Raw genomic sequence first — 24,998 nt, 5'->3', positions numbered from 1 at the left:
TCCGATTCTTTCAAAATGATGTACTCTTCTATTAAAATCAATTGTATTGCCATTGAATGACCATGTGAACACCACATCAATGGAGGGGTCGTGAGACACCTGGCAGGGAAGGACTATGCTTTCTCCAACTGTTACATCCATATTAGAAGGTGGAATAGTAATTACAGTCCTTTCTGTGGAGACAAAAAATAATCTTTTTTTAATAATATGCTTATAAAAATAGTAGATCTTGAATGAGTTTTGTACCATTTGTGAGATGATTTAAAATTGGCCGAAATATTCCATAATAAAGAAGATTATCTCTAATACACTGATGATTTCAGAACACTCTTACCCATGTGTAGCCTATTACTTTTGCAGTATCAATATGATGAGCACACTGTGTGCCTCTGAAAATGAGCAGATGTCAGAGGCAACATGCTAAATTAGTCATATGTTACTTTATAAAGCCTATAGTCAATAGATATGATTTCAGCTCAAAAAAGTGCAGAATTTCTTATTAAGACTCTTAAAAATATGCCCATGGTTCTTCAAAGTTGAAAACCTCTCCTTATAGGAAACTGCAGCAAAAGCAAAATTGCTCTCCATCTCCACTTTATACACTGAGATCCTTAATCTATATTAATGTTAGTGGTAGTTTACCGCACAGTGCTGCTTATGTTACAGCTTCAAAGAAGATATCTCCACAGACAGAAAAACTATTTAAGTAATCTTTTTTAACCCCCTACACTGAGAAACAAACTTGCAGCTCTTATTAAGGGAAATAGTATCTTGCTGAAGGGGAAAGAAATAGGTTTATATGGCTTCACTTTTGTTGATATGACTGGCAGATAGATTAGAGATAACAACCACTTCGGTGTAAGCAATTCCCTTGAATAAAGCTTTTGTGTATGAAAGTGTTATAAAATGGTGAGAACTGAGAAGCACATGAACAAAATGAGAGCAGAATCTATTCAACAATATTATTATGTTCTGGAAATAATGTGAGAGGAGGAGAAGAAAATTTGCATGAGCTATATTAGTTCAGCGTTCAATCTGGTTTAACACTGTTAGAAATGTACTTGAAAATTCAGGATTTTGGTTTTACCAAGCCCTTGGTCCCAAAGGGTTGATGCATGATAGGGCACCCAACCCCTTACCTTCAAACACATTTTCATCCAGGCTGTCCCCATCATTGCAGTAACTGATTAGTATGTAGGTGCAGACAGGCAATATGGGCTGAAACTTGAAGAGCTTCTTCCCAGCACCCGAGCTGCACTGGACGAGTGACTGTTATGTCAGTGGTCAAGTAGCAATAAGATGTTATGGTGCATTTTCTGCTAACCTTTGAAAAAACCAACTGGATGTCACTACTTTTAGTGATATACCTGCTGCAGGCTTCAGGTGATATTTTCCACGTAAAACAAAGAAAGAACTTGTTTGATTTTTATTGTTATAGGCAAAGTAGGAGGCTTTTTTTCTGGCATCGCTAAGAGAGCATCAGAGGTTCTCATCGTGAGTTAGAGCTCAGACCAGGAACACGCTATCTCAGATTTCTCTGCATACCCTGATTGCTCTTCACAGACACATAAAAATATCACTGTGGCAGCTCCATCAGTTTCTCTGAAGTCAAGGACTGCAGAAATGTGAAGGCCTCAGATGACTGTCTTGAAGACACTCGATCATTAGGTTAGAGAAACCTCCTCCTCTCCCTGGAAGCAGTGTGTCAGATGCAATAAATTCCCGATGATTCAAGGGCCATATCCTTTGTTGGCACAACTCCACTGATTGCAGCACACGCTGGCAAAGAGCTTGGCTTCATAAATCTCAAATGAAGTAATCCCATAGTGAAGTACAGGTAACTTTTATAGAATAATGTTGAAAAGTATATGTGGGAACTACAGAGAACATCCACAAAGTTTTCTTTTCGCCTTTTCTGCTTTTGTTCACTCAGCATTAAGAAATCTTCATGCCACTACTGAATTTTCCATGTGTCAAGTGCTCCCTGTCCTTCAAATTTCTCTTTAAAATATCTACCCTTCACAAGACCCACATAACCTCTACTGCCGCACGACTTAAAGCCACCTCATTTTGTAACTCCTGCTTCTCTGTATTGGATGGTTGGTCACCAGGATCAGTGCATTTTTACTCTTCTGCAACGCACTGAGTACAATTACAGCATTCTATAAATAAGTAAAATACTATAAATAAAATCAATTTATTTCTGTGGAAAGGTTGAAGAAAGACTAAGCAAGAATGGTACAAACAAGATTGTATAGAACTTTTAATCAGATTCAACAGTTACATTCTAAACCCTGTAGAATATAAATAGAAAATTATGTCCAGTTTTTTGTAAAATTTTTAAGCCCACATCAAACCCAGTTGTACAGGAAGGGGTTGTTAGCTTCAGCCACTTGTAATGAAACTGGCTGGGAATTTTTTGGAACTTTTCTCCAGTATTACGGTTGCCTCATTAGGTCTGTCATGTAATTTCTTATGTCATTATTTTATCACACATTCAAAGAGACTGTAAATAAGACATCTGCAATCCTGTTACAGAATATTATTAGAAGGAATAAAAATTCCAGAGATCATTTAGCTGTTAAAACCTATGGAATACTTGAAAAAAATGTGTTCTGTGGAAACCTCTAGTGAACCACTGTACTGGAACACCAGAACATAAAGGTTACTAGCACAACAAATCCTAATAGTTATATGCTGTTAGTTTTATAAGAAGTCTACGTACTTATTGGCAGGAACCTATTTGCCCTCACCAAGTAAATGTTGAAAACTGTCCTTTTGTGAATTATACTGGATTTGTGTGTGAGGTGTGTTTTTTTAGCAGTGTTAGCAAAAATATAATTTTATTATGGTAGTATCATCCTCTTGTATCTCCTGTTCTAGCCTGTTCATATCCGGTGGTGCCACTGATGGAGAGTGGTTCACTTGTGCGATATTTTCTGCTTCTTTTATGGGTTCGTCTTTAAGACTTCCACCTCAAATACCTTTAAAAGCTTCTTAAAAGCTCTTGGTTCTACATTATCTATCTATCTTGCTTAGCAACTGCAGACGTACATTATATGGCAAATAACATTCCAGAGGAGAAAACAGATAAGATGTTGTGAGTGCTGGAGGTATAATAAAGACTTCTCACACAAAGAATAAACAACTCAATGAGCAGCAATAAACTTAATTTGCACATTAGATATGCTTTTCCAAGTTCTGACATTTCAGTTGAAAATAATGCTGAAGCAATGAGGCCTATAATTGAACAGCCAAAACTTCTCCAGAGGGGAAACAAAAACAAATGTTCCCTGCAAACAAGATCATTTTTATACCATGTTGTTACTCAGTGTTTTAATAAACTTCATGAATGCCAAACAAAATATTTTTTTCATGTTTTAATGTGATTTTCCCATATTGCTCCATTAGGATGTATGTATGTGATATGTGAAATGGTATATAACCTTAATGAAGTCAGAGCTGCCTAAACCCTAAACTTGTTGGTTTATTCACTGCTAGCTGTGCTGTAACATGGACTCAGATTACGCGTGGCATTGCATCAATGCTAATTGCTCTTTCATAATGTGAGTATGAAGAAGGTTTTTCCAGCTGCAGTGGGTTAGGGGGGAGGTCATGCCTGCAGGCTACAGTAAGCATTCTGAAGTAATTGAAAACAAGAATATTAAGAAAAGAGAGAGAGTTACAAATTATATTTAATAATGTGCTCTTCTCATTAGACTACTGACATTATTATTTTTGCTGTTTTGCAAAACTGATAAATATGCTTACTATAATCTCAGAAATTCCACTTTTTAACTTGTTTTCTGCATTTAAAGATCAACAAATATGAATACTTGTATAAAACCATGTCTGTGTTATAAAAGATCGTGTGGGAGCTAAGAGAAAAAAACATACTGTTTGCTTCACTTTTCCTTTTTTTTTTCTTGTCAGTGATCAAAGATCAGAGCATAGTCGTTTGATATGCTGCCTATATCTATACAAACAACATCTCTTTACCTGTCCTCCAGCTCTAGACTAGTCCATCTGAGCAATAATGGAGATAGACCATCCATCAGCACAGCAACAACTTGAAGCAAAGGACAACTTTGGACATAATGCACTTTAATGTGTTCCGCTATGTATTTAACTGTGTTTCAATGAAGGCTGAAGACGTGCCCCTGCAGAGCATCACTGGACTGGGACCAGAGCCAGGGTGTGTGGTTACACCAGAAACAGCCTCAGTGCAGACAAAGCTGCAGCTTTGTAGGGAAGGAGGATTACAGCAGACGTGAGCATTGGATATGGTGTGTCTCCTACCCAGTAACACCATGTTCTGGATATTTAAACTGATGATCACAGAATGGCTGTTAGGGAAGCTATTTCTATGCCTCCAACTAAAGCATCACAACACCTACAAATAAAGCTGACCTCACCAAGGTGTCTGAAAAACTGAATTAGGTGTTGAGGTTGTCAGTGTTTTCAGGGGAGGACACAGATTCCACCCAAAAGCAACACAGACTGCTCAATACATTGCATAGGCCCACACAGCCTATGCAAAACACACTGTGCAAAGTTTGGGAAACATCACGTTTGGGAAACATCAGGTAGTTGCACTGTGACACATCTCATCAGATCCCATCAGTCATTTTGTCTTAGAGGTTGTAGGATTTGGATTCTTATAATGATCCTGATGGGACAAGTTCATAGTGGTGCCTCTCAAAGAGGCAAATCACTTTCTTTTTAAGGAGAGAATTAAACTTTTATCTCATGTACTTAATGGAGAAGAAAAGAATGGTAATGTGAGAGGACGTTCTTCATTCAAACTTTGGCTGCCCAATGCCTGCAGCAGCACAGCCCATACCTGTGATATCTAAACGGTTCTGCAGTGCAGTATCACTGCTAATGGTACTGCATGTTTCTGTGGATATACTGGGAGACCTCCCTGATAAACAAATTGATCATTGAAGTTGTGTAGTCATGAGGTTTTCTTTGCTGCGGACGGTGGAGAGCTCAGTTTCAGCTTGAAACTGCAAGTAAAAACCTGTCAATACCAGCACTTGTTGGCACAGTCTTGGGCATCCCAAGGGGAAAAAAAAGCACATACTTTAATATTGATAAAGCACAAAAGAAAACACTAAAATACCTTTCACAATCAGGTTCCCTGAATTTCTGGCAACTCCAAACTGATTTGTTGCTATACAAGTGTACACCCCGGCGTCTGATTTGGTGATATTATAGAGCCTGAGACTGCCGTCCTCCAGTAAGTTGACCCTGGGGAAAAAAAGAAAGAAAGAAGAAGGAAAAAAGACTTCTGTTACAGGAACTGTATTAGAAATGGAGTGCAAATTTTAATATTTGAATGTGTCCATTGTACTTTTTCTTTTTTTACAGCAAGCTGTGTATGTAACAACCAATTTTTCACTGCTGCTTATTACTGATTTCTTTATTAGAAATATATTGACATACTGGAGTTGACCATTAACTTATCTATCTGACTCCTGCAGCAAAATTTAGACTCTCAAGAGAAAGAAGGAAAACTCAACGTCTTACCTAATTGTGCTATATTTTACCATGGAGGGCTTTTTTCTCTGATCCCAATGCTCCAGTGCCATAATGTTGTGTCTGAGCCCAGCTGCCTGTGCAATTTTGTCAAGATTATTAAAAGATATTAGCAGACTAGCTGAGATGCTGAAATACCATCTCACAAGCCAAGGAGCCAAATCAAATACATTGCTATCTCATAGGGCCCTCAAATCACCTTATTAGTCACTATGTTGTTTCCACCAGTTTGCAGAATATTGGGTAAATTGCATTTATTAGTAATTTCAGGACCACTCCTGGGTTTTTTGGACAAAATTAATTTCTAAGCTTGTTCATATACTTCTTCGTGTCAATGAGATACTTTAGGATGCAAGTCAGTACAGAGTTTGGCATATGTTTTCCTTAGGTAAGCTTTTACTGCACGCCTGACACCTTTTAGCTTCTACGCACAAGGAGAGCACTTCAGAATCTGGAGACTTTCTTCACAAATATACAGAAAACATAACTATTAAAGGCAGAGAATTTAAAAATGAAAACTCAATTAGGTAAGCAATGAACTTTTGGACAGAAAATATTATCCTGTAATGTTTTGTGAATGTTGTGTCAGTTCTTCCATCCACCTGCTGCACCTGGTAGATGTTGAAACTCTTGACCAATTTTTTCTGAGTTTAGAAGAAGGGCAGTGAGCTGAAAGACATGCAGATGCTGGAAGTTTAATGAAAATGGAGTCAGGGTCTCTGTGTACAGCCCCTCTTGCCAGTGAGGCCACTGCATGAGCACATTCCTTAGTAGGCGTCAGAGAATCTGCACCTAATGGGGAAAAGCTGCACTCAATGCCACACTTTACTTTGTCTGACAAGATCCATCTGTAAGTCACAAACCCACAGGAAATCAGGCTCCATTCATCCCAATACTCACTGAAGCACAGCATTATTTTTTTATATTCCTCTTTTAATTGACATTTAAATCTAATACAAGAATCCTTTTATAAAAAGAAAATATCCAATTCATGCATCACAGTTTGGATATTTAATATTTATTACTAACAACATAAGATTGGATGAGGTAATGAATTATTAAAGGAAACGAACAATAAAAAGAGCAGAAGTTGGAACTGGCAGTAATATCAAGGCCATTAAAACCACAAAAAACATGATAGTGCCTTGCTGCATCCCACTCTGCTATTTATACGCTTATAGCTATATGTGTGACACACATTAGGCCTTGTTCTGTTTCCCACTGCAAGCTGCCAGCCTCTCACTTGATGGAGAGAAACACTAGACTGGGATTTCTGGGGGTCTTGCTTACATCTCCCACTCCTCTCTGTTTCATGTCTCCCACTCTGGTCTGACCTAAAAGATCTGCCCCTGACCAGGGTTGGACTTAGGAATGAGGATGGCTGAGATGTCCCTATGGTGCTGGGCACTCTCTCACTGGGGTGTGGAGCAGCGAAGGAAAGGGATTTAGGCTTGAATGAAAAATCTTTGTTACCTTGGCAATAATGACCAGCTGCTGCAGCAGTTGTTTGCATGCAATTTGTAGTGCAAAGAGAAAATAAGTTTGGGGTTAATAATCAATCGTATATCCATATGAAACTGGAGAGGAGCAAAATATGAAGCAACAAAGTACGCTTTTCAATATAATGATGTATCAGCTAAATTATATTTTTCAGGTAAGGAAGGATGAATAAGCAAAAAAGAACTGAGCGTTTCTGCCCGCATCACGATGTTGTGCATCAAGACAAGAGACTATGGGTGCCTCTCCCTCTCAGTGTGGGGACACACCTGAGGACAGCAGGTTTAAATATGATTATTTGCAAGTATTTCACTTCTGCCTCTGCAATATTCTTTGCATTAATGATGCATTTCTTCACATCAGTTTGCAGCAGCCACAAGAAAAAAACCCTCACTAGAAACTACTGGTGATAAAATGGTTGATTCAATTGACTGGTTACCTAACATACGGTGGCTTCATCAGACAACATCAAAAGAGACTCAAGTGTGAATCAGCAAATGTTCATAAATTGGATACCTGAATAATAAGTTATAACAAGCCACCGTAGTGTCTTTCTCACCATCAAATATTGATACCCTGTTATTTTTACTGCAGCAGCACCTAAAAGCTCTAGGTACAAATTGAAATCTAGAAGTGGGCATGAGTCAAAAACCAGACAGCCTCAGTCCCCAGTAGCTTCTGATGTAGAAAATTACACAGGAAAAACAGACTGTCAGAATACAGAATAATAAATGAGAGAACCTCTGAATGCACAGGCTCTCTGTGGATTACTGGTTAGGACTTATTCACAGAAGTTTAGTCCTGTCTAGCTCTATTTTTTTCCCTGTCTTTTTAATTTCATTTTCATAATCTTCATTATTGTTTCTGATCTATCCACTAAGAGGGGTTTGTACTCACTCAAGAGCTGAGGAGGTAATGTTTGATATGAAGAAATGGTGTTCTGAAACAATACTTCAATGACTGGGCAGGCTGAGGAAGGAATGGCTCATTCAAAGGATCAAAACGGAGCTTAGCAATGAGAAACCACAAGCTAATAAAAGCTTCAGAGTTGTTTGAAACAGAGGTCATGCTACCTAATGACAATTAGGGAGCTAGCAGTAAATAAGGCACTCAAGCAGAATTTATGTAAAAGCACAAAGGACTCCAGAGTAATTAGTTAGGGGAAAGGGAATTAAAGAAAAAAAGCGTGTAACCCAGCTGCACTGAGGTCTGTGTCAGGAGAGGGATGGGAAAGCGGAGCATAGCAGAAAATCAAGATGATGCATTTCAAATGCGAGAAAAAAACCCAATGTGAAATACTGACCCAGTTGCCATAAACAACAAAAAAGTTGCCATAAACTTCCACAGAGCCACGACTTAACACCATGAGTGGGTTCAGAGGGGCTGCACTTTATCCTCTTCCATTTGTCTTTCAAATAATGGGACTGTGATTATGAAGGCAATGGGAATATCTCCTTTAATGGGCTTTGGATCAAGCTCTAACAATTTCAAAAGAAGCTGTGAAATGCATGTCTCACCTGCTGAAAGGCTTGCTGAAAACTGTTACTTTTCACAAGATTTTAGACTGTGTGAAAACTATAGATAGTAATTCTTAGCATTTGCATCAGAAGACAAGGTAATTCCAAGTACTGCGACAAGACAGAAAAGTTTACCTTGTCCGATATAATGCGAGTACAATATTTTGTCTGCCAGGAAAACTCCACTTCTCTCAATAAGCCTGTGAGTGCTTGTCGAGGGACAAAAAGCAGAAGATCTGAAGCAGATCTGATAAATGCATCTCTGCAAAAGCAGGAGGAAAAGGAAGAATGAAATGAGCTACTCAGGACACAGCTGTTCATAAAGCCCTGTTGCAGCAAGGGGTTGCTTGAGCAAAAGCCTAACTCTGAACTTAGGAAATCCTGAAATACACATCAGAGCAGTGTTGACGTCTTTGTTCCTTCCTGAATTACATAGATGCTACCTCTGGGTAAATAGCTCAGTTAAGCAAAGTTGCTATGAAGAAAAGAAGAGATGAAAATCCAGTTGTATAAATCCACACAAAGTTCCTGCACACAAAGGCTAATTCGAAATACTTAGAAATATTATTCCATATGTAGCAAGCCTGGGAACTTACCCTGCCAAAAGATGGGCATGTTGGATGCAGTTCAGCTCCTGTGGATGATGGGAACACAGGACAGCTCTTACAGCCCAGTTCAGAGACACATGGAACCGATTTTCCATCTGGAGGACAGCCATGGCAGAGGGCGAGGGCAGGGGATGGATGCAGTGTGAGTACCACCATCCCTCCTCAGCACCAGGTGACCTGTAATCCCAGGGCTGGATCTAGATACAGCGCTTTTCTATATGGGATGAAATGTGTCTTCAGGAACAAATCTAAAGCTCTTTGAACCTCTGCAAACCTATAGTCCCACAATAGTTTGTGAGAAGTTTTTCCCCAGTTTACTTAAGCATCGTGCAAGCAATGTCCTTTTTTTGTCTTTAATCTGCTTATTCCACTGGATTGATCCACGTCCTTGTCCTCTCCGAGTGACTCCATTAGTATGCGAGATAAGAGTTACACACAGAAACGGAGAACCACCTACCTACACAAGATCTGCTGGAGTCAAAACTCTGCCTAATCTTCAAAAACAAGAGTTTTCAAGGTTTCTGCAGAAGACGTGAGGCTGGGAAGGAGTGAGAGCTCATTAAAATTGTCACACATTTTTTTAAGTAAAGAACTTGAGAAATCAAGCAGGGATGATAGGTACAGCTTTTAATTAACCAGGCCAAACAAACCATCTCTGCAAGTGTTGTCTCATGTGAACAAAAGATTGTTGATGGCTATTTGCTTTGATCTTAAGAGCATGAAAGAATAATATGTATTTAACAAGGCTGATAGGAAAATAAAATCTGATAAAAGAAAGAGGTGCCAACTCATTAGATATTAAAGAGCAGCAGAGGTAATATTTGTGCACTGCTGCATTGTTCAGCCAATTTGTTTCAGAGATAGGTGAGATTTTAATTCGTGAATGTGAATTCCATTAATTCAATACGGCAAAAGTCTTTGAAATCCCCATCAAAATTGGTTGAGCTGCAGTGGTGTAAAACTGGGGGCGAATCAAGCCTACTTCTGCAGATTTCAGCACTGCCAGTGGGGCAGCTGTCTCTTCAAGGGCATAAAACAATTCCTTTCAAAATAAAGTAACCCTGATACTTAATGTGAAGATTCACTCTTCTCTTCTCCCGTCTGCCTCTAACATCACATGTCTGACACCTCATAATGTTATTGAAGTCATCATCATAGCCCTGTGCAGATAAAAATGGAGCAGGCTGGATCTGATGAAATCAGAGGCAAAGTAATTTTTATTATCTGAGAAATCCTATTTGAAACCATGTCTTCTCAGTCTCACTTTACTGCTCGAGAGCAAAAACAACGCTTGCTTCCATAGGCTGCAAAAAGATGTATTGTTTATAAATTTCTTCAGATATGCTAGCAGACATTGAGACAATAACTGACTTTTCTAATTTTACAAAGACTGAGAGGCATGAGAGAGGCTGAATTAAAAAGTACAAGGGGAAGCAAGTGAGGGGCAGAAACATGAGCGCAGCTCTCAGGTGACTCAGAATTACTAGTGATTTATGCAGATATAATGTGAGTAAAGTTTGACTGAGCGAATGAATTGTACCTGCTGATGTCTGCTCTGGTATTTTTGAAAAGGTCCCACTGAATCTCATCTGAGATCTGTCTGTATCATATGTTAATGATCTTTGTACCTGTTTATCCTATTCTGAGTGTAATTTGCATGCTAATAGTATTGCCATTCAATAAACTATGCTTAAAAGAAGATTTTCTTTATCTGCATGCTGATATAAATGAGCTTCAGAGTTGACTGACAATTAATGAAGTAAAATGTCATTAGACTCTGTTAACTATTTGGATCAAAACAAAGTTACACAGTCTAACTGAATAGTCTTATTAAAACATTTTAGAAAGGAATACTATTAGCAGCGATAGAAGGTGATGTTGTATTACTCTTCCTTGCTATTTCCTAGAATTCCTCTCTGTTCCTAAAAGGGAACATTATTTTTTGCATAGAATCTCTGTAATTTGGGACCACAAATATTTGTTTTATGTAAACGTATGCAGACATCTGAACCGAGTTATACCCCAGTGTAAAGCTTCCACTCACAATATTTTCATGAGATGGTACTTCCTTTAACATGAAATAGTAAAAGTTGTTTTGCCCTGTCTATAACATACTCAAGTATTAAATGTGAGGCAGGTGTTCTTATGTGAAGACCAAAGGAAAAACTGACAAAAAAGTGACAAAAAAGGTGCTTGTGAGCCTGTTCATCCTCAGTCTGCTGTGTCAAATGAACACACACGTTTCTGGTCTTGGTTTCATGTCATATTTACAAGATATGGCTGTTTGTGACTCTTCTCTTCCCTGTGTCTGTCCTTGCCCTACTTCAAATCTGCATCTGAACAGTGGATGTCGTGAGAGGAGAGGTTTGGTATAACCCCAGACTGAGACAAGAGCCATACCTTAACATGTCCAGGCAAAAAGAAGGGTTTCTTGGTTATTAATCTACCTTGTGGAAAGGACATAATGAAACATTGTATTTGTGTAGCCCTACCTTGATTAGTCTGAACATCCATAGCAGGAAAAAAAATAGTAATAAAGTAGTACACTGAGAAGAAAAGGGTGGAGAACCAGGCTTCGAGAAATTCTGCAGTGAGAATCCAGGTAGAAAACGGACAGAACTGCCAAAGAAAAAAGTTGCCATTTTTTTTCTATTTGCCAACAAGTTCTGCTGTTTTTATGAAATGTTGATAACTCTAGTACATCAAATTTCTTTCAGCACAACATAGTGTGCCCACGCTACTACTATTCAATCTAATTCCACCATTAATCACTATTTTTGTGATTCAGACATTATGAGTTCAGACACAGCCATTCATACAGCCAAATTCACTTCAGATGTAAAACTAAGCCCTTAATATGGGACTTAAGTAGAATTTAAACAGTACATAAGGCCCTGAATTACCCTCTGTGTGGGAGTTTAATTCACTTACAGGAATCTTCTTCCCTATCTGCTTGTCAGAACATATTTCAAAAATAAAAGTACACTAAAACCTGCTGTTAGCTTTAAAGTGTTCTGTATATACAAGTAGCGGACACCAGGTACACAGCGTGGTACTGGCTTGCTTTCAGAAATCCTGGAGAGCATGTTCATGTACACACACACACAAATAGAAACACAGCGTTGGAGATACTCTTGTAGTAAGTACGTTCTAATGTTGGATTGATTAATTTTTAATGATTGAATGAGGAAAGGGATTTTGGAATGAATAGTTTGAAATCCCCAACTCAGGTAAAATGATTTCTAGGGCAGAAAAGAACAAAGAAACAAAATCTCTATTTTTCTTCCACTGAGAAGCTGGTTGGACCACCTGTTGGCTTGAAGGAAACCCTAGGGCAATCCTCACTGGGCTATTGAATTTATGCTTAATTTGAGCAAAAATGATAGGGACTGTATGTGGTTCATTGAAACCTTCAAGAGACATCCTTGCTCAAAATAACATAGATCATAGAAATGTTATGTGTTTTTTAACATGCAAGATGTGTGTGTCCTTTAAGCAGACTCCTCCTTTCACTAAAAATTTGAAGAGATTTTTAATTCTCATAGAAGACATATATAATAAAATCCCATGGCTAAACCAGAGGTGTTTGTATCCTCCTACAAACCCTTCATGCTGGCATTCACTGTGTTCTCAAGGTGCCGTTTCTATGCTTTCGCTCACATAAACCTTCACACATCCTTCACACACAGGGACTATCTCTTATTTGGTGTTTTTGCATCATGTTTTTCATCCAATACTAGTATTTCTGTACGCTATGGCAATGATATGCATGACATTACAACTTGGACAAGAAGAGCAGCACAGAAGGTTGCAATCTCTCATTATTTTTTTGTGCAAACCCCTAATTAGGAACCTTGATTCAAAACCTGCTGAAGGCAATGGAAAAGGTCCAATGAGATTAAGCTGGCTTTGGATCAAATCCTGAACATCAATCAGAGTATGTGCACAAAGCAGGGCTAGAACATGAACTGAAAAGGAGAGAGGGCACAGCACTGACATTCACTGGGTTTGGTTTATTGCAACTCCGTGTGGCATGGAAGAGTGACAGATTGCTTGGGACATCTCAGAGTGTAGGACAGCCCCTCAGAAAGGCTCAACTTAACAAGGTTCCCAAGAGCTGAGTAGGAACAATTTAAAATTGTATTAGAGAAGTGTCACACAGAAGGGAAATTGTAATAAATCCAGCATCACGCAGGTTGTCATTCTTTCTTATACGTGAGAACATATGGTTCATTTGCTTACTTGATGCTCACGCTATCTGATGTGCTAAACACTATTGCATTAAGTAGACAGTAATACATGATGAAATTAGGTTTATTGGCTTGTTCTGTTATGAATTTCATCAAGAGATAAGCTTAATTTGTATTCACGTTGACTTATGTGATGGTATCTAAGAAATCTGGACTTGATCTGATTGCTGATGCCCACACTTCAAGTGTTCTATTTAAAAACTAAAATAGGAAATGAACTTCTTTACAAGCACACAGACATTGATAAGATAGAAGGGTTAAGGCATATCATCAAAGCTATGTAAAGCTTCTTGTGGTAGAAAAGTGAGAAGGATAAAAATGGAGATACACTTAATCCAGGTTTCAAAAACCAGACTTAAAAAATGAAATAAGAGAAATACTAATATCTCGTTGCTGTTCACCTAGCCACATTGCTGTAGAAAGCTGGGAATAGACTGGTAAGTGCTGGAATAGCATAAGAAAATATGTTGTATATGAAACTTGTTACCAGCATATAAATGTCTGTACTAACTTTATCTGCAAATGGTGGGTGCATAAAGCAGGGTGGTTTGTGGCACTAAGCAGCACGACAAACAAAAGTTCTCTATGCCTGTACTACTCATCTGGTCCAACTTCAATATAGGTAGGGGTTGGTTTTTTTTCAGACGCTGTGGATAGGTTTCATTCCTCCAGCTTTGCTCATCTAAAAGTTACATATCTCATTTGAGATGGAGGTGCCTGCCAAGAAAAAGTAAATAACGACCTTAGACTGCATATTGACTGCAGCTAAATAAAAGTTAAGTAACATCAGTCTCCTCCTTTGTTAGTAGAGTAGTGCAAATTTTGGAATTTTCAATCCATTTTGTCTTGATTCCTCCCCAGGCAGATTTTCTTTTTTTTTTTTTTTAAAGATAACGGATATACTGGAAGGTTTCAGTACAAGCTAAACAAACAGTGTTGACATTCTGGTAATTGAAATGTTTCGTTGAAGTTTGTTGAACTGCCCTGACACATTTGTTTTCAAATTGGTTCAAGCTGAAATGCTATTTCACAGCACAGTGTGTCTTGTATGTTGTATTTGATCAGTGGATTGAGGACTTCTCCTGTTTACCAATTAATTGCCTGTATTTTTTTAACTCCCTATTTCTACTATTCTAACAGCAGCCATAAAATAGAATTATTTTTCCAAGTAACAAATATATTTCAAATGTGTTAAAACGTTCATGGTATTGCAGTCTGACTTTGAACAGCAGAGCGGCAGAAGAAAGGCAGAAGCAGATGGTGGCCACAAGTGCTCCGAAGGCTGCCCAGGAGACTGGTAGAGCGATCCAGATGCAGAATGTGGCTGTGAGCAGATCCAAGCATTCAGTTAATGAAACCTGCTGGGCCCTTGCATTTAACATGGGGGCAGGAGAAATCCCTTCAGTTTGAAGCTTCAAGGGGCAGCTGTAAGACCTCAGCAATTACCAGATAATTCCCCTCACCCATAGTGTCAGAAGTCTCCAGTCATAACATTTGCTCAGTTTTCTTTGCATAAGAAAAGAAAGACAGCTTTTCATTTCGGTATTCAATCATTCTCCCATGTTTCCTTTGAGAAACTGCAATAACCTGAGTGCAAAACACCAAAAACTAGTGTGGCATGGGAGAGAGAATTTACCGTGTAGAACAGCTTTGTTTATGGCAGAGATTCAATTACCATCCTTCACAGAGATGGGATGAACTGTGTCCTACAAGCAAGTCTAGGAGCCAACAAGTATTGAGCATATTTTATTGACCCCTAAACATACTTCTTGTCCAGTCCCCAGAAAACAATTTAAATTATGAATATTTGCTTATTACTGATTATTAATGCATGGAAAGTGCTGTATATGACTAATGCATTCTTTCAGCCTACCTCAATTCTCAGTTTTCCCTCAGCTATCCTCATTTACATTTTAAGTGGAGTGAATCACATATGTTTATATGCATTCACTACAGTGTTTGGGGATCCTCAGCTCATGGTGAGGGAATAGCACCTCTCTCTGGTGAAGTAAAAGGGTCTCAGTTCCCATTTATTAAAATGCTTCCATCAAAAAGAATTTTACAAAATCAGTTTTCCATGAAGGTCCTGATTCTGAATTCACTGAAGGTGGTAAGTCATACATTTGTGATAAGATCAGTGTATAGACTTGCAAATATGCTTTATTTAATATATTAATTGTTCCCTTATCTTTATTTTCCTCAGTGGACACATGATAGAAGTGAGATGAAGAAAACTCCAATTGCACTTACTGACTATATATGACATACATGAAAATAGCTCATATCTGTGTCGAACCCCACAGGGTGGGAGTTCAAAGCATGAAGCCTGTTCTTTTTCTTTGTTGCATTTTATTACTACATTGAGCTAAAATCCACAGCACCTGGCAAGAAAAAGTCATACATTCAGCAAAGGGCAAGCAAAATCTTTTCAAACAGTTGCCCATTGGACAAGTGGTTTTGCTCCCAAAAGCTCAATTTCTCAAGACTTTGAACCAAAGAAGGAGGTTATTTGCCCAAAAGAAAACCTGAACCTGTACTGCTAGATGATCCAGAGAAGGTGATTGGGAGATCATGTGAAGAGAGAGCAGGTAAAAACAACTCAGATTAGCCAACTGTAGATTTTTTAAAATTCTTATTCCTGAAGCTGACAACTATGAATTGCCTCTCTCTAAGGCAGCCAGCAGCACGAACCAAAGATAAATCCCACTACTCAGGGGCTAAACCATTTGAATGGGGGTGGAATTCAGCTATTTCTGAAAATTTTGAAGTAGAATACTCAATAGAGATGGGACATTAATACTGGGAATCGTAAGCAGACCTGGTACAGGTATAGTCAGACTTTGCTGTACCATCAAATGCAAATGATTGATTTGGGAATTTTTATAGAAGGTCGTAAGTGTATGGTTAAAATGCAATAAAATATTGTACATAAATCAGAGCATACAAGCTGTTGAAGATCTGGGTAATGATGCGTTTGAACTCCATAAAAGGTGTGAGAGACAAACAGAGATGGAGGAAACCTTCACTGTCCCTGGAAAGGGGCTGGAAGACCTTCACTGCTGGGCAGTGGCAAGAGATTGAGAAGATTACACTTGAGACTCAGGAAATGTTAAGATATTTTTCAAATATTGCAACTTCATAAACTTAAAAAGCCTTGATAAAAAACCTTCAGAGGAAATAAAATTAAAAAGAAAGTATTTCGTGTTGTTTTTATTAGTAATATGGATAGTCTATTAATTAACTCTTCCTAGTTAGATCACTTTTGATTACATACTTACAAACTAGCATTAATATAAAGCAGTGTTATCCTGCCACATTTAGAGCTCAGATGATCAAGGAGAGCAGTGATTTGTTCTGAATCAGCTATGTGATTTGACTTATTTATCAATGTGTCCATCACAGTTTTGCTGTCAGAACTGTAAGGAGTTGGTATTTCCTTTTTTTTTTTGACCCAACCAGATTAATTAAAAAAAAGAAAAAAGGAAAATAAAGGCTAAAGGAGTAAAGGTAAAGGAGTCCATCCGTAGAGATAATAAATACTGCACAATAAAATGGGAGCAGAAATAAGGAAAGCTTTAGTTAAAATAGTTAATCTGTGTTTGACACGTGAGGATTTAATCATATACATAGAAAGAGGCAAACCAGAGTCCTTCTGCAAAGATATATGTGATTTTAGTACTTTAATTAGCTGTGTACTTTAATCACAGCCATACAAATCCTTGTTTCATTTTCTGCTTTCTGTCACAAAGATCTCTGGAAAAATACTGCGTAGTTGATTTGTTTTCTCTTCTTTAAAAGCATAGCATTAGCTATTTCGTCATTTAATAATCAAAAAGCCTCATAAATTCGACTCTGCACCAGTGGACACCCTGGTGGTAATGTTTTGCACATGGAGAGTTTAAATGCTCTCTCCCTTTGCCTCCAAGTAAATCCTGCTCGTTTTGTTTACTCCCGCTAAGTAGCAGCAGGCCTTCTGGGATGCTCAAAAATTACAGCGTGCTTATAATTGTTGTTAGTAAATTAATACAGAAACACAAGTAAATGCCGTGTGCAGTATGTAAATACTTTTTATAAGCAAATCAGATGGAGAATATATCATGGTACTAGAACCTCAAGATCTAGGCTTAATTCAACTATTTAAATTGTAAGTTTAAAACAGTGCTCTCCTCTCTCCTGTTCTCATCAATGTCAGAAAATGCAGAGATTACCTGTGGCAAACTGCATACTAAGCGTGCTTTCTACGTGTTGTAGGGATAGGCTGCTGCTAATAGGAGTGAACAGGCACTTTTCTTGAACAGACTATAAAATCAAAATGCAAATAAGAAAGATTTGAGTGAGTACTAGTTAGAAAAGTATTTTTCATCATTAGCTGAGCAGTGAAACAGAAAATAAAGCTGCCACTGCTGGAAGGGGCTGTGGGGTCATCACTGGAAATTTCTCTACGTCCTGCAGCACAAATTGTTTACCCAAATTTTTGTGTTTCATTGCAAGTACCTATGTGAAATAGCTCTTCTCAGATTTGCACTGTCTTTCCCATATACTTACCTAATTTACTTTTATCTGCATTGTACATTACTGCAGTATGGGATAGGGAGATATTTCACTGTGTCAGTTTTGAGTAATGTTGTTTTAATGAATTACAATTATTTGAAGTCTTACGTGACCCAAATTAACCTCCTTGAGCAACCGGCCCAGTGTGCAAAATCTGGTGTTCAATTTCTAGAGCTTTCTGAATCACTGAATCTGTTTTCAGTCTTTGAAAATGATAATGTGATAAAACAGTGTTGCTGTCATATTTGTAAACCAAAAGAGATGTTGAGAAAGATTACAGCACTTAGACACGGATGCCCATTTCATCACTCTGTCTACATTTGTACATGGAAATATCATCACGGTTCTATATTGTGTGTACTACTCACAAGTTAAGTCAGTAAGTCGCTTTTGATTTTAATACTTTACCACTTAATTGACCTTAGCATGTAATAGCGTAGACGGTTTGTGGCAGCTCACAAATAAGCTATTAGCCATCCCAGCAAAAACATCAGTAAAGCCCTACTGAAGACAGTGCAACGCCATACCGGTTGGTGAGGTAGTGTACCAGTATGGTGGTCCAGTGGCCAAATCGTTCCTAAACAGAAGAGACAGGGAATATGGAGGCTGATTTAGCTATGGGTTATTGTACAACCTGTACAGCTGCAAAGCAATTATGCCACTGCCTGGGGGTATATTCTGCTTCCCTGAAGCCTCCACTGATGTCTCCCATGTGAAGATGATTCACTTGGGCTTCACGTGTGGTAAACAGTCAGCTCTGATAGCGTTGCAGTGAATTAACTGCTGATGAATGCAAACGTATGTACCACACAGTTACCCGTGTGTATTTGGCTTGGCTTTGTTCTCTCAACCAGCTTTATATCTGCAGAAATTTATGGCCACTGCTAAAGACAAATAGGCCTCTGGCATCAAAGTTCTCTGTCAATGAGCTGTCAAAAGCAATACTAAGCCAGCTGTGTTTCAGTGATGTTTACATGGTATTATTATAACAGAGAACACCCAACAATCCAGCAACTGGTTTATGACGGTACCTTTTGTTCTGGCGCAGAACCTCTGAGCCCTTTCTCCAGTTAATAACTGCTCGGGGAGAAGCACTCGGTTTACAACCAATTGTAACTTCACCTCCAACTTGAACAACAGATATTTTTTTCAAAGGATTTTTGGAGAAATCAGGTGCTGCAGCTAAAGACAGAGAAGTAAGAAGAAAGAAGAGCAGAAGAGCATGCAGCTGACAAGTTACTAAATGAACTTGCTAAATTCTTCTCTTGGAGCTACATAGTAGGTGAATCCAGTAATTGCTTTGCTTTTGATATTTCTGCAAAAGTAGATATATCAAACATGAAAAATGTATTTAAGTAGCAAAGAATATAATTCATTGTATCTTATTTATGCTGTTTCTAAACCGTCTACCTAGGAACTCTCTGCTCTGCCAATCTTTCCTTAGGGTTATCTGCAGACTGGGAGAATAGGTCTATCTGTGATGAAGAATGGGGATCCTGAGCAGAGCTATGTCAGCAGGATAAACATTGCACTCCTGATCCCAGCCACGTGTATTTGTCTGCGCAGAATATTCAATTACAACACAGTTTTTCAGTGGCTTTCTGTTCATAAACCAACGCTGTTTTCAGAAAAGGTGTTTATTTGTCCAGTAATTTATGTGAAAATTCACTCTTGCAGAAGGAAAAAACACAAGATCTGTCCAAGAGGTGCTCTTAAAGTCTGTGTTTTTCTGGTTTCACTGGTATCTGGCTGTTGAACAAACTTTATATTTGGATATCTATAACAGAATATGTTTTATAATATATTAACAAATTCCCTTTTACGTGCATCTCTGATAATCATTGATGAGATTACTTCCTACATTATTTGGTTTTATATACATATTTGCCATATGCTCTTAGTTTACAGTTAAAACTATTTTTCCTGCTTTCTGAAAGTGCAAAATAATTATCCATAACTCAAAATACTAAGTGAGAAAGAGCATTCATTAAACTTGTGTGTATGTAATAAAAAAAAGACACATGGGATTAGATTCTTCCACAAAACCAGTCATGAAATAAAATAAACAAACAAACATGCGCACGTAGGTGAAGAGCAAGCAGCAAAGACATATCAACAGACCTGAACAGCTAGGTGGAATTTAATGCATTAATTTCTTAATTTCAATTAATTTTTTTCAATGAGTGTCCTGTTATACTCAGTACCTGCTCATTTTAGTGACATTTACTCACCTATCACCCGCAACTCAGCATTGGCATAAATAGTGTCGTACTTGTTTTCTGCCACGCATTGGTAGAGGCCGGAGTCTGACATATTCAACATCGGTATGACTAGAGTTCCATTTTCTATTTGAATTCTTTCCTGATAAAAGAAAAACAAGCAAAAAACATGAACAGAGCCAATAAGTGTACAATCCCAAAGTTTTTTGGGTAGCACACAGACACCTGATCATAATTTAGAAGCAATGTTATTTTCTTGGAAGCAATGTGGAAGAACATATCAGAAATATGATGTATACCTCAGCTATATGATGGTGGTTATGTTTTCAGACCTCTTAGCTCTTCAAACTTTTCAAGAACTCTAGGCACACATTGCAGAGTCATTGCCTTGGGGAGGTTTGCCCAGATGTTTCAGCTGTGACATGTGTTTCTCTGCACTGATGAACTATGAATCTGTGGGTGTGCTTCACCGTGAAGCAGAAGGAGCTACCGCAGGGCAGGTACGGCTGTTCCACGCTGGGAGCCTGGAGCATCTTCCATCCAGCTCCTGAGAAGCAGCACCTGCAGCCCTGTCTGGGGGTATGTTGAAGCATAGTCTACCCCTCTCATCCCGTTAGATGAATCTGATGATTATAATCTAAGATGATCAGTAAAGCTCCACAGGAGACAGAGCTGCTCAAATAATGGAAACATTTCAAATGTCATCAGATCACAAGTCACAGAAAAATGATTTACTGAAAAAGCTCTACTGAAAGCCAACACTTTTGAATTCCTATTGGGAACCCACAGGCAGCTGCTCAGATCAGAGAGAGAGCCATGTTCCTCATGGCTTGAATTTCTACACACGCAGAGTTTCTTCAGTGCAGTTCTGATGAAGTAGAGAAAACTGCACAGTAGGTAAATTTGGACCAGAGCTTGGTTTTTGGTGTATTAAAAGGAGTTTTATTAGCTTTATTTTGATAACAGGAAAAAGCCTGTTTCATGCAACAAGAATAATTTCAAGCTAAGTATTTGGTGATTTTACAATTACTAGCCTGCAGGAACAATAATAGCTTTACTGCAAAGTGTAACACGGAGAAGGAGCAACGAATAAGTTCCTCAAAACAGATCAGTGTGGAAGCAAGCCACAACAGGAAATATAAATTCCATCATCAAATGCAAGCCTGAAACAACAGATATTACTATAATATATGCTGCTCCTTTAGACTGTCTCCGCTGCCTCTGAAGGAGTAATGAGAGCATACACTGTTAGAGTATACAGCAGAGCCTTTGCTGAACAGCTACAAGCATCTAAAATGTATTTGTGAACTGCTGAACATATATAATCTAACTTGTCAAGTTGCCTCAGACGAGCCAGTTGCACAGCCTGTTGGGGAGATTTCTCTTGTGGTGCTTGTAAGGCAGAGAGTGCGAACTATGGGGACATGGAACCTCTATTTTCTTATACCCTGACTTTTCCTCGGAGGTTTCCCCACCAAGAACTGATCCAGCCCAACCTTGTTTAGCTTGGAAATTTGATAAGAGCACAGCCTGCAGTTTTGTGACTGGTGTATTCCAAACTAATTAACAGCATTACTTTACTTATCTACTGTTATATTTTCGGGGCTCTTGCTACAGATAGTTTTTGAGTACTTAGTTTCTCCTTCAGGCTGTTTGCTATCCTTTGAATGCATTCTATTTTTACAAACAGATTTTAAATATAAAACTTCTTTCTGAAGCAATACTCCTGTTTCATAGACATGCTGAATTCCGCACCATTCTCCGATGGCTCTTTTGAGCTGTGCAGACAAAGAAAAGAAAAGAGCACACCATGTACACAAGCAGGAATAATGCTGGGATGACCAACGAGGTGGTCAGGGAGATAGGTTTGACAGAGGGTAAACAGTATCCTCAGAATCAGCCCTAAGGCAGAAAGTCTCTGGAAGGCATTCTTCCTGTGCTATTTCCAACAAGCAGGGTGCTGTGACAGACTGAATATTTTATTACACTTTCCTTGTACTTTCACCTCCAAACTATCCATTTCATCCATTGAGCAATAACATTCAGCATTTTGTTTGCCTGAAGTATTCCATTTACAATACACTGTAAGTACTGTGAAAATGTCGGTTGAAAATGTGTCTGTAGAGTGTTTTATTCTTTTTTATTGAAACGATGCAACTGAAGAATGACAGATTCTAAATATTGCAGTCTTCAAAGAGAGAGAAACCAGATAATCTTTCTTTGGAAGAGGTGACAATGAGTAGAATGATCAGGTTCAGAAAAATTGCAATCCAAGTGAATTCTGGCTAGCCCTCTCAGACCTAGCTGGGCTCTGTTTAGGACTAATCCAGGAGAAAACATATGGAAGATTGGATCCCCTCCAATTGCTTCAAATAAGTACTACTAAGTCAAACAAGTATTGGTTCTTCAACCCAGCAGATGCTAAGTTGCCCCATATGTTCTGGAAATTGTTCTGTATCTATTCTTGCTAGAGAGAAATTAATCACAGTATTATTATTTTTTTTCCAAGTAAAAATGCATTAAAGATGAGTCATGCCATTTTATGTCCGATAGATGCTGAATAGATGCTTAATAAAAAGGGAAAACTTGGCCTCAGCAGAATACAAACACAGCAAAGAGTCTGTTGTCACAGAAGCTGTTCTCCATGAGGTCGCCATCTGAAGTCTGGAAGATTTGCCTTTCCTTTTCCTTATAACTTCATATGGTTTTCTTTTATTCTTCTTCTACATAGCACCAGAAAAACATTAACCTCAATTTTAACTGATTTTCATAGCTGACTGATAAATTCAGTTAAAGGATTAACATAGCATAAGAATGGTCGTACTGCATAAGACCAAAGGTCCATCCAACCTACAGATTAGGAACAGAAACAATAACACAAGTTCCCAGGCTGATCAGCTTGCAATGCCATCTCTGAAATGCTCTTCCACAAACAGTCAGTTGGCATCCTATCAGCTTCCGAAATTACAGGTTATGTCTACAAATGTGTTTAGTGTTTCTGGATAGACCCTGCTTTCACTAAGTGTAATTGATATTTTTAAACCTATGCATACCTACTGCCATATCTTGTAGCAATTAGAAATTCTGTAAGATAAATTATATGAAGAAATCTGTGTACACACACACATACATCTATATAAACTGGCAATACCATACCTTTTCAATAAAGATGAACTCAAAGTACTGAGCCTTTGTGCTACAAAGAGTTCATGCTGTTATGTTGTGCTTATTTTGGTATGTTAAGCTTTAATAAAATTTCTGGGAAAAAGGTAATGCACTGTAGAAGAAATGTAATTACTAAATCATGATAAAAACAAGAAAGATGAGTGAGACACCAAACAAGACTGCAGGAACCTTACCTCTGATGTGAGCAGCTGGCCATTTTTTAACCAGCTGTAAGAAGGGCTTGGTTTTCCTTTTGCCTTACATTCCCAAAATAAACTGCCATAGAGAGACAGAAAGGCATTTTGGATTTTTTTCTCCCATTCAGGGAGTGCTGAAAAGAATACACAAACCATTTTAAGCACAAGAAAAATTATTTTGCTGGAGGTGTGCTGCCATTAATTAATGAACTGGGCAAGGCTAATTAGTATTTGTCTAACACATTCTTATGATCTTGCAAGTGAATTCTGCACAACAATTCTCTGTCATTAAACTTCAAGACTAACTTGAGAAAACGTTAGAGATCAAGTGGCTAGTGAGCAGGAAATTCAGTTTAGATATTATTAATTTTTTATGGTCAAAATTTGCAAAAGCAGTTATTTTAGATACCTGGAATTCTGGACATGCTCTCTGAAAGCACTGAGACCCCTACATTCTGAAAAACAGTCCTCTTTGTTTACCAGAACTAGAAATATCAAGATCATTAGTCAGTAGCTAATAGAAAACATGGGTTGTAAATGTTATGCCTCTGTTTTACCCACAAACTTGAGACCACGGGTTAGGACTATAAAAGTTATTTGTCTGTAATTTACAGCACAAATACTACAGAAAGGAATAAGAGCTACTCAGATTAGAATAACACTTTGAGTACTTGTGGCACATCGGCACAAATTTGTTAATATGTAAAAGCAGAATTTGCAAGAATCACATATGAGCTCTGTAAACTAAGACAACCAAGTACCCAATGACTGAGCTGTACAGGAATTAGAGTGAGGCAGGCTGACATTTAGAATAGTTGTCAAGATATAGGTGAATATGAGACCTAAGGAGGGTGACTGACACCCATCTGACTCTGGGACAGTCGAAAGCCACACGCAAGTGACATCCTAGGTTGCGTCCCTCTGCCTCTAGCATAAGTGGCTGGTGTCTTTACATCCCATGAAGAAATTTTGGCTGGGTCATTAAATCATAATGCTGTAGTCTCCATATGTATACAAATATATATTCACACACATACATTTAGTTCTTATATAGAGTAATATAACTTTAGAGAACCATTATCCTTTGAGAGTAGCAGAACAAGCCTCTCTCTACAGCATGAGCCCAGGGTAGCTCAGGACTTTACCCCAAAGCACCACGAGATTGCCCAACGCTAGATTAATAGAATGCCAATGAGGCGCTTCACAGAATGGGAAATTATTTGGAATACAGCTCACCATGCCTAAAAGGGATTCTAATTACATGTCATTTTTATTGCAATCAGAGCCTAAGGCATGGGATCTAGGCATGAGATAACACAGCAGACAGCATCCAGGAAAGAAATTCTATTTCCTAGAGACAAGCTACCTACAGAGTGAAAACATAGCAGCACAGAAATTAAGCAAGAGGAAGTCAATTATGTAGATAATTTACCAGTCCACTCCTAATACGATA

General features: G+C 38.3%; 1 protein-coding gene across 1 annotated transcript in view; it reads right to left on the bottom strand.

Moving 5' to 3' along the window:
- Window positions 1-24,998, bottom strand: part of LOC104537450 (contactin-6-like) — a gene marked incomplete at its 3' end in the record, with an annotated part of 68,940 nt that overhangs the window by 1,719 nt on the left and 42,223 nt on the right. Inside the window, exons 7-11 of the mRNA XM_010180347.1 lie at window positions 23,543-23,679; window positions 20,196-20,325; window positions 18,996-19,146; window positions 5,126-5,253; window positions 1-173 (exon numbers count right to left, since the gene is read on the bottom strand). The exon at window positions 1-173 is cut by the window's left edge and continues 1 nt beyond it. Coding sequence (XP_010178649.1) covers window positions 1-173; window positions 5,126-5,253; window positions 18,996-19,146; window positions 20,196-20,325; window positions 23,543-23,679 — 719 coding nt within the window. The remainder of the gene's footprint in view (window positions 174-5,125; window positions 5,254-18,995; window positions 19,147-20,195; window positions 20,326-23,542; window positions 23,680-24,998) is intronic.

Source organism: Mesitornis unicolor, unplaced genomic scaffold (genome assembly GCF_000695765.1).
Source record: "Mesitornis unicolor isolate BGI_N332 unplaced genomic scaffold, ASM69576v1 scaffold1453, whole genome shotgun sequence".
Classification (NCBI taxonomy): domain Eukaryota; kingdom Metazoa; phylum Chordata; class Aves; order Mesitornithiformes; family Mesitornithidae; genus Mesitornis; species Mesitornis unicolor.
The sequence above is the reverse complement of the archived record's forward strand: the minus strand, read 5'-3'. Positions and strand labels throughout refer to the sequence as shown.